Source organism: Cajanus cajan, chromosome 5 (assembly GCF_000230855.2).
Source record: "Cajanus cajan strain Asha chromosome 5, NIPB_CcT2T_4, whole genome shotgun sequence".
NCBI lineage: Eukaryota > Viridiplantae > Streptophyta > Magnoliopsida > Fabales > Fabaceae > Cajanus > Cajanus cajan.
In genome coordinates this window covers 58,275,823-58,286,729 of record NC_138521.1, presented here as the reverse complement: position 1 = coordinate 58,286,729, position 10,907 = coordinate 58,275,823, and the positions used below count along the sequence as shown (strand labels likewise).

Below are 10,907 nucleotides of genomic sequence, written 5' to 3'. Positions count from 1 at the left end.
ATATTAAGCAGTGTTTTTATTAACAAATGATAATTTACCAAAATAACAATAAACTAGTTCATAAATATATTATAATTTTTTTAATTATTTAAGAGACTCAAATGCACTTATTGTTTGATATAGGTAATAAGTTATGAGTTAATTATCTATACACTGTCAGTGTAAAGCTTTTTTATACTGACAACCAATTAGATCTTTTAATTGTGTCATATCATTATAAACACATTTACTTTTAACAGTGACATGACACAATTAAAAGATTTAATTAGTTATTTATGTAAAAAAACTTTATACTGACAGTGTATAAGTAATTAACTCATAAGTTATTACCAAAGTACACAAACACAAACTAAACATAAAAAAAATAAAAAAGAAGAAGACAAACACACACTAGGTGTCTGGTTAAGGTATATTAGGTTATATATGGGGCGGTTTAACAAATACATGTACTAGTAACCAGATACAAATATTAAAATTTATACTTTTGTCATGTGATAGGTTATATCATAATTTTAAAAATAAAAAAGTAATTTACTTTCATAAGTTATATTATTTAAAAGTATATATTAAAAGTTTTTAGTCTACATTAAATAAGTAAGTTTTGATATTATTATTTTTTATAAAAATTTATATTTTTTATTTCTTTAAAATTTGAAACCATTATTTTATAATTTTATAAAATGAGAAAATTTTAATTTTAGTTCTTATATAAAAAAAAAATTTCACTCTTTATAAATTTTGAAATCATTATTCTTAACTCCAGACGATCTTTTTAAAGTAGATCAATATTCATTTAATAGATTTAGAAAAATTTTAGAGATGTTACATGTTATCATAATACTACACATACTAGTGAGCATCACTTACTATTTAATTAAACACATATGAGATTAATCGGTGTCACATAACAATAGAAATAAAATAATAATTTTATATTTGGAAGATGAAAATATAAAAAAATTATAAAAAGCAAAGATAAAATTCTTTTATTGTATATAAGAATTAAAAATATATTTAGCACGTTAAAATAACACCATATCTAGAGTGTGCGTAATATTGAGCCTTTGGCCACATGCTGTATGTATTATTCCTAATGCTAAAAGAATAATTTAGATATTTTATATCTTTTTTTTAAAAAGAGAGTATGTATGTTTATACGAGAGTGGAGATGTGTTTATCATCTGCCTAAGCTGAATCCTACAGTTTGAAGAATGTGTATTGGGCCTTCGGCCATATTTAAAAAAAAAAAAAAGAGTACAATACGATACGGGTCTCGTTCAACGTTACTAAATTAGTTTTTTCTTATAACTAATAAATAAAAGAAAAATATAATAGTTAGTGCCCCTAAAATGGTAAAAGAGTTGGTGGTTTTATTAAGATTTGGCGTGTTGCGTAGCTGAAGATATGCTTGGAGAGGAGGAAGAAGAAGAAGAGAATTCCTTTTGTTTTCTTCAGCTAATCCGCTCATTCACTTCGTCCTCATCTTCACTCTAACCGCCTTTCCAATTCTAACGCCGCCATGGCCTCCCAATCGCAGTCGCAGCCTCAGCCTCAGCCTCCTCCCACTCCCACCGCCACTACCAATCAAGGTTTTTATTTCTTTCTCTCTTTTTCAACATTCACTTCGCATTTCTTATCATTCGAGCTTAGCACTTTCTTGATTCCTCTTTTCACTTTGAATAACAGTTTTTTGCTTTCTCGTGTTTAGTCGCGCACCTCGCACGTGTAATATCCGTTACAAATAAAAAAGAAAGTGAATTATGATATCACTTTTTCCACTCCACACAATCACAGTCCCATGCTGTTTGAAATGAAATTATGATATGACTTTATCAACGACGGATTTTATTTTTAAACCAAATTAATTCACGAAATTTGTGGTTGCGGACGTGCTATTGTGGGTGTCAAAAGGTTGCAAAGTAGGACTATAGCTCTAAAGTTTATAATGGAATGGGACGTTTTTAATGTTATCAGTCCGCATGCTCACACTTATGCACGATATAGGGTTAGTTAGAAGAGAACAGGAGATAATATTCTTGGAGGACTTAAAAGGTTTTGTTCAGAAAAATATCATTTGGAAATATGCTTTTCCTAGGAGATACAAGGTCATGTGGGTGGGCTTAGAGGATGTGGAGTTTGGACGAGGGTAGGATGGTATAGGGGAAGCAAATGCAGAGGATTAAATTCTATATTTTGCTTTAGCTTTTGAACTTACATACTCTAGCTAAAACTTGTTTTAGGAAAATCGAGGAGCATTTCTGTGATAAAAAAAGTCGAATAGAAAGCTTTGCATGGAGTGAAAAGTCATACTTGGAGAGAGCTTGATTACCCAGCAAAGGGTCTAGGTTGTAGCCCTTATGGATGTATGAATCAAGAGTAGAGTAACTAGAAATGGTATAGGGTTTCAAAGATCAAATGGGTTAAAAACATAAGAGCTTTCAAAGGGGTTTTGTGAGGCACATGATAGTGCTAACAATAGGTGGAATAAGATGACTAAAGGTATTAGGATGGTAATAAATGAGACACCCAGTGACATGTCATAAGGATTGTTGAGAGATCCCACATCAACTATAGATATATATGACTAAAGTAGAGTTTATAAAGGTCTGGGCAATCCTCACTTCATGAGTTAGCTTTTGAGGTTAAGTTAGGCCTAGTGGCCTAAATTCAAGAATGATGAAGTGGATAAAGTTTTAATCACAGGACAAGATATCAAGGATCAGTGGAAGAGTTACTATTCAGAAGCTATTTAATGAAAGATGCTTATTCCATTGCACTTTGATCGACTAAATGCTACAGAAAAAGAACACCAAAATTTTATACCTTCTATTGTAGACTTCAAGAATTTGAGGTAAAAGAAGCATTGAATAGGATGGATACTGACAAAGTGTTATGGAAGGATCGAAGAGAATAAGTGTTGGAGATCCTATATTGACTAGTGAGATGAACATACTACTGTATATAAGTGGAGAGTAATCCTCACCTTACAAGTCGATTTTATAAGGTTAAGTTAAGCTCTAAATTACTTTCTTAAGATACTATTAGAACTCATCTTAGTGATTATTGATTGTGGTTGGACTTATCAGGTCACTCGTAGTCGTAGATGTCAAATCCACCAAACTTCTCGCTCGATATGTTTAGTATTCAACGTGAGGGTAGTGTGGTGAAGATCTCACATTGGTTAGTGAGATGACCATACTAGTGTATATAAGTGGGCAATCCTCACATTTCAAGCTGATTTTGTAAGGTAGAGTTAGATTCCAAACTACTTTCTTAAGAATAAGGCCTAGTATGACTCAAAGTTGTTTAACGTGATTATAAGGTTTAAGATCTTGCTGGATGAATGAAGAACTACTTCGATCCCTATCTATAAGAACAAAGGTGATATACAAAATTGCACAAATTTCTGGGGGGTTAAACTCATGAGCCATACCTTTAAGCTATTATTTTCTCTGGTTATGTGCCTAAACTATAACACGACAAAACATCCTTTACTGTGGGTACATTACTAATAATTACAAACTTAACCAAGAAGGTGCATAACGATGTTACGATAATTATATTTGTCGACAGATTCTGTCATGAACCAACAATACCAAAAGCTTAAGTTGTCAAGACTCACAAATGGTTTTTATATTACATCTCTACCAGATTCCTTGTTTTTCTTATATCAAAGATTTAGTTGCCTACTTCATTTTATTTTGAAATCCTGGCTATTGAATATTTGCATGCTTGATTGGAAATGCTAGTGGAATGTTTCAGATAAATTATTTAGTTTTGAGTATTATAAAGTTGATTTGCTGAGTCTCTTTTTTGAGGTTTAGGTTCTGAAGTTGTGCAACCAACAAATGTGGATCAGAAAAATGCTAGAGAAGAGCCTGCTAAACAGAGTTCAATTACATCAGTTTTTGTGAACTCACAACCGTTGCGGGAAGAACAAGTTCAGAATGCTGTGAAATTTCTATCGCACCCAAAAGTTAGAGGTTCACCTGTCATCTATAGGCGATCATTTTTAGAGAGGAAGGGCCTTACAAAGGAGGAGATTGATGAAGCCTTTCGGCTTGTTCCAGTAAGCTAGTTTTTTTCTCAGTTATTTTATTACTTACTCAATTTTCTAGACTGCTCTTTCTCAGGCAACCATTTGACTATCAGTTTATCAATTTCTTGTATGTTCATCTGTTTTAATCCTTACCTTTTCTTTAAATCACAGGATTCAGCTCCAACTGTGCAGACATCTGGTGTAAATCAAGGTGAAGTGTCTAATATTGAAATTTTCCTTTGTACCTTTAGGTTGAGTTAAACTGCATGTGAGATCTCCATTTAACTAGTTTTTCAATAAAGCTGGATTTGTTCTTGCTGAAGTTATGCTTCGAACATGGTTTATTGTAATGGTAACAGATGAGCAAATGAAATCATCATCAAACATTCAGCAACAGTCCCAACAACAAACATTGCAGCCAAGTCTTCCTGCTTCTACTGGTGTTAATACTTCATCAGGAACCTTATCACGCTCCAGATTTCACTGGTCCCATGCCCTTATTGCAGTTGGATTACTGGCTGCTTCAGGTGCTGGAACAGCTATAATAATTAAGGTATTACTATTACCACCTACTGTCATTCATGATGTCTTCTAAATTAGTATTTTAATGGATGAATGCTTATTGTTATTGCTGTACTATGTTCCATTTTTTATTGACATTTTATATCCTTTCTTGTACTTAATATATTGCTACGTGCACAACTTTTATCACATTGCTGTTTGATCTGCACTGAACTTTGGAAGCTTGCTCCATGTTTTAGAATTCTATTCTCCCTCGGTTAAAATCTTGGGTACGCAAGGTTGTCTTAGACAATGATGATGAACAATTAAAGAAAAATGACAACAAACCAACAGTGATGGAAGAAGCTGCACAAGCTGCAAAATCAGCTGCAGCTGCAGCTGCTGATGTGGCAAAAGCAAGCCAAGAAATACTGGCTTCAAAAGGTGAAGGTGGGTTTATAGAACTTTAGTTTGCATGCTATAAAATGTCTTTGATTTGTTTCAAGACTCGTACTCTCCTTGGACATCTCGTATTTAAGAGAAATGACTGTAGTTATTGCTGCATCTGGTTTTAATGTTTTATACTTTACAGAGAGGAGATACTTCACGGAAGTTGTGGGCCTTTTAGATAAGCAAGTACAAGAAATGAAGTTAATGACAAATGCCATAAGAAGATTGGAAGGTAATTGAGCATTTCCATTTAATCTAATGGACTGAGATGAGAAGTTTCCATTTCCAATGCTTTGAATATTTTATACAGGCTAGGGTTGATTTATGATTTGCCAATAGCGTTGCAAATTTGTCAAAGAATGCATGTGGTGTAATCGAGGAACTTGTATATTTACGACCCCTAAAAAGCCAATGAAATGGCTCATGGTGACCAAGAGCTTTGACAAATATTATGTACATTTTAACTATTCTAATAGGATTTCTAGCATCATGATTCCCTTGAGTTCAATTCATCCAAATATAGGAAGCTTATTGATAAATTTTGATGGCTTATCATGTCCAAAGTTTTAGCAGATTTATGTTGGAAGTTTTAAACAATTATTCAGTTTTATTTTTATTTTAAGTTCTTATTATATCCAATTCTGCTAAATTGTGGACAAAATTATACCTCCTAACAGAACTTCTGTCTCAGGACAAGAAGAACTTCGAATTAGTCAAACAAGTTCAAAGGTCAGATATAAATAGACTTAGATGTGGACCATCTCAGTATCTTTAATGAAATTTTGCCACTGCTAATCCTCATTTAAGTTGTATAAAATAAAATTTGACTTTTGACAACTGTAATTTTTTTTAAATATATGCAGCAACTGATTGACATGCGTTCAGGTTATCATATTGGTGATCAAGTCTCACCTCTAATTAGTCTTATTTTCTGAATTATTGCCTATAATTAGAATATCATGTGCAGTGAGATCTTCATCCCCACCTGTATCTGTTGAACCATCAAGTGGTCTTCATCCAAAGTCATATATGGAGGTAGTAATTATCTTGGTTTTTAATTATCTCTTTTTTCTTCCCCTGCTTTGCCTTTTATTTATGGATCATATTGGCATGGTTATGAATTATCATTTTTGATCGTGTCTTCAGAGTCACTTTTATAGTAATCAACATGTAACGTTTAGGGGTTAAATACTTTGGGATTTGACTATAACTTTTCTATTGTGGCCACCAAAACTGCCCAAGTCAGCACAGCTAATTGAACTGAATGACCCTTAAATGCTTTGGGATTTGACTAAAACTTTTTATGTATACGTTGATTTGGGAGCACCTAATAAAATACTAGTTTTTTATTGTGTGAGATTATTAATTGAATAGAATACTAGTTGTGTTGCTATATTGTTATATTGTATACATTGATTACTGATTATATTGTATACACTAATTGTATTGCTACTTTATTATTGTAGTTTGCTATTTTGCTTTATTATAAGGTTTAAATATTGAATTATGTTGTTATAGGAATTTTAATAATTTTTTATACCAAGTAAACTCTTACTAGCCAAGTTTACGGAGCTTTCGCGAGTTTGTATAAACCCTGAAGTTTAGTTTGACAACCTTGTCTGCTGACCATAAACTTCCTCTGTTGATTTGCCAATAACATTGTGGGCTTATATGGGGTCTGAAATACCATTTGTTCAAACATTGATTTTAGTCATAGTGTATTAAATTTACCTTTAGAATTAGAATTATTGAACGCACCCTACCCTGTAGTCCAAATTATAGAAGTTAATTTTTTGCGAATGCTCATTAAGTAGCAAACTGAGACCAATGCTAGGAGGGGAGAAACATGGAATGCATTCAAATTGGCTGAATTTGCAGTCTGGGTTGCATGTGTTTAATGGAGAAATAAGGTTGGAATTCAAGGGTCTGTCACTGCCCTCACAGCAGAGAAGAGGAACAAGTTTCTAAAGAGTTAGGATAGCTGACATGATGAGATTGGAGAGGGAATGGTTTGTGGGGGAGAGTGAAAAATGGGTAGGCAAGAATTGAGAGGTTTAGGGTAGGAATTCTCTATGCATCACAGGACCCCATTATTATCTTTCGTTTTCTTTTTTCTGCATTTTTCCCGAGAATTATGTATTTACAGAGTTTTACCTTCAAGTAAAGTGGCTAGTCTTCAATATATCTACCCATAATTTCCAGTTCCTATCTCAAACACTTCACAAGGGATTGCATAGTACATCTGAAAACCTTGAATAGATACACTTTTTAGCAATGTTCTGATGAAAAGCTCAACTGGTTGAATGGGCTAATTCAGTCTGAATGAGGCAGCCATGCTTTTAGGAAACTGTTTTTTATGTGCATTTTTTCTGCCTCAAATAAATGCATCCACTTTTGGAAGTGCATTCCCTCAAAATGATGGTTTTTGATGTCTGTCATGAGGATAAGGATGTAAACATCGGAAATTTCTAGTACGCAGCAGCTCATGTAGTACATGAAACTATGAAAGTGTTCACTGCCTTATTTTTGACATCTGCGTAGTAAATAGTGCGTGGTTTCTTCATATTTGATGGAATAGATACAAAGTGATATTTATTTATCTTTTTAAGGTTTTCTTACAAGCTTTACATTTTTTTGTTGCAGATAATGGCCATGGTCCAAAGAGGAGAGAAGCCTTCCAATAATAGAGTAAATCTTTATGCTTTTTAATCTTGATAAACTTAGCTGCATCATAAATCATACACTTTGTGCACCATCAATATAAAATTATATAAAAAGTTTAATTGACTTGAAAGTAATTAAAGTTTGACATGTGAAGAGAGGTGTTACTGTGGAGAAGATTATGGTGTACAAATAAGATTATTCTTCCAAAGGAATGGATCCTTCCATGTACATGATAAGTTATGTTTAATTAAAGTAGACACAAGATGTCAACATGCAACAACAAAAACCTTATCATCCCATTAGGTAAGGTTGACAACAACAAAAGATTTGAACATGCCTTATCTCTTGTTTACTGGGTTTTCCAATTTTATGTGGCCACTGTTACTTTTATAAAAACATTGGGCCTCAATGCAGAATATCAATGATTTACTTCCCAACCCTAGTAAACAGAAGTTTAGTACCTAGAGCCAAGGTTTATTAACAAAGTGCTTTACATTTCCTAAATATTTTAGGTTTATGAAGATTTTGATTTGACTGAGTTACATAAGTCCCAACTTTTTGAGCTTCATTTTGGTCATTTTTAAGGATTTTCTGCAGCGTGATGGCTTCAAGATTTTTGTAACCTGATTACTGAACACATTTGTGAAGACATGTCCTACGATTGGATGATCATTAAGGAGAAAACTAGTGATCAATTTAATCTCTAGATTATGTTTTTCCGAGATGATAATATTTAAACTACAGAAGCTGAATACTTAAGTTTGTGATTATCTACTGTTTGAAAACGTCAAATTACTGGGGTAGATCTAAAATGGTCCTTATTTTCTTTAGAAATGAACTGAAGTTTTTTAGACTACATGGTTTGGCCGCTACATCTGATTGAAGTTATTTAGGCGAAAATGGGAAAAAAAAGGGTCGGAAAGTCGTGGAAAATGTATAATTTGTTACATTCATTAGGACACCCAGGCTAAATGGGAGGTCTTCTTGTCTTTAATCCGAAAGATATGATATGAATCTAGTTATGGTGTCTTCTAATTAACCCATAAGTGGTGTCTTTTACAGACACACAGACACACGAAACAGCAACATTCCTTTCTTGGTGGTATTATTTCATATGAATCTGATTTTATGGTTCCATTTCTCCTTGCTATAGCCATGGGAGGTTGGTCAGGTGCAAAGCACGTCTACCCAGATCCTTCAATCTCAAGTAAATGGTGAAGACTTGAATACCAAGGCCCAGGGTATCCCTCAATTAAACGGTGATGACCCATTGCCCTGGTGGCAGAGGAAAAATGTCAGAATCAGAGAGATTGATAATGAAAATGAATATAATGGAGTACCTTATGCTGCTTCATCCAGTCAGCAGCCAGTGCAACAGCCAGTTCAACGCACATGGGTTCCTCCTCAACCGCCCCCCATAGTTATGGCGGAGGCTGCAGAAGCAATCAGACGCCCAAAGCCAGCAGTTCAAAAGGAACAGATGTCAGATAATCAGTCAGTGACTCATTCTTCCGATGGCTCTGATGACACGCATAGTGTCTCAAAACCATTGGAATCTGAAGGTGCGGTAGAGGGCAGCAGTTTTAACTCAGTTTCCAGCTCTGGTGAGATACAAGAGGAGCATGAAGTCAAATATGATGAGAAATAAAGGTGAATCCTGATCTATCATGAAAAACATGAAGTCGGAAATAACACTTGTAGTAGTTCCAAATTCTGGATAAGCTTGCCACAATCTCTTTGTTTCATAATCATCATATATACTCTGTACTTTGAACTGGACATCGATACAAGATGCAAATGCACTTACGCACCTGCCTTTCTATGCAAGAATTATGTTTTCTACAACTGAGTGCAGTTAGTGTACGCAGCGGTAAAATATACGTGCGGAATATAATAATATCTTGTATTCAAATATTTAAAATGTCTAAAACGAAGTATTTTGCTAGAATGCTGCGAAGCAAATCTATTACAAACTAATGGCAACGCGAAGGATAAATCCGAAGTTGATCAAACTAGCAGTGAAAATTGTCTTCAGCTAAGGAACAAATGATTCAGGGAGGGCTTTGACGAATTTTTGAAGAGTTTTTACAGAAAAGACGAATGAAGAAAAAGAACATGGCAAAGTACAAGACTGAAGACTTTATCTATTTTTAATTTTTGTTTGTTATCTTCTATATTTTGGACCAAACATAACACATCATCTTGATGTGAAATATTAATGAAAATCTTAGTATTTTTATCGTCTTGATCATAGTATTCATCTTTTATTTGCTTAAAATATTTTGAATGCTTGACTGTTATATTCTACTATAATGCTCAAATATAACTTATTTTGTTCTGAAAAATGCTTTGATGTAATCCTCTCTATATTTCTTTTTGATCCGATATAATCATGCTCTAAGATATCCATTTTCTATATTTCCTTTTAGATGATCCGATATGTATCTTGTCATGTAAATAGACTATAGCTTTATGTATAATGTATAACCATTTTAGCTCAAGTAATTTTGACTCAAGATCTGATCGTCTGTGTTAAAAACAAGGCTTTATATGTTGATAAACCTTTTCTAGCTTGAAAAAGGATGTTTGACTAAGTTTGCTAAAAATGAAACATGTTTTTTCTTATATAATATGTTACAGACTCTACATAAATTAAAATTGATTTCATCTTTTTATAGTGTTATTTACATTTTATATTTCTTTCTTTTTTGACTGCTACATTTTATATTTCTTAGAATACATATTTTACTAAAGTTTTCTATTTTGTCTTATATATTTGTTTATGATCATTAAAAAAGAGGAAGATTGTTAGGTCCAAAGTTAAAACTTTGTTTTTAATCCTTTTGTTTATAATGAAATTGTATTAAGGATTAGACCTAGTTAAAACTTTGTTTTTGATCCTTTTGTTTATAATGAAATCATTGGTGGTGTATTAAGGATTAGACCTAGTCTACGAGTGAACGAATTGATATAAATTTATCATATGCTTTTCTCTATCTCTTATCTTTTATCACTAACTAAGAAAGTTGATATTATAGCTAAGAACATTTGTTTTATAACTAAAGATTTTAGGAAGTTATTTCCAACAAAGACCAAGCAAGCATTTGTCTATTCATCAAAAGTGTTTATAAAATATTTGTACAAATTTCTGGAAACATATTTCAATAATTTTTCTCATGTTTCCCGATATTGAATAATGTTCATTTACAATGTGATTTGTCTCGATCTTTTTAACACATTTTTAAAGCAAACA

At 32.9% G+C, this 10,907-nt stretch overlaps 1 protein-coding gene across 4 annotated transcripts; it reads left to right on the top strand.

Annotated features, from left to right (window-relative positions):
- Positions 1 to 1,349: 1,349 nt before the first annotated feature.
- On the top strand, positions 1,350 to 9,900 carry LOC109812218 (peroxisomal membrane protein PEX14). Of its 4 annotated transcripts, none has more exons than XM_083075464.1 (11): positions 1,350 to 1,589; positions 3,825 to 4,069; positions 4,211 to 4,250; positions 4,399 to 4,592; positions 4,801 to 4,990; positions 5,133 to 5,222; positions 5,682 to 5,719; positions 5,854 to 5,875; positions 5,958 to 6,025; positions 7,634 to 7,678; positions 8,808 to 9,900. In XM_083075464.1, the coding sequence occupies exons 1-11, from the start codon at positions 1,520 to 1,522 to the stop codon at positions 9,300 to 9,302; spliced, it is 1,497 nt and encodes a 498-aa protein (XP_082931590.1). In that variant the 5' UTR covers positions 1,350 to 1,519; the 3' UTR covers positions 9,303 to 9,900. The 4 variants fall into 4 exon arrangements, with proteins under 4 accessions (XP_082931590.1, XP_082931589.1, XP_082931588.1 ...); XM_083075463.1 differs by lacking the exon at positions 5,854 to 5,875 and having other exon boundaries at positions 5,668 to 5,719; positions 5,944 to 6,025; positions 8,808 to 9,304; positions 9,601 to 9,900; XM_083075462.1 differs by lacking the exon at positions 5,854 to 5,875 and having other exon boundaries at positions 5,668 to 5,719; positions 5,944 to 6,025.
- Positions 9,901 to 10,907: the final 1,007 nt, after the last annotated feature.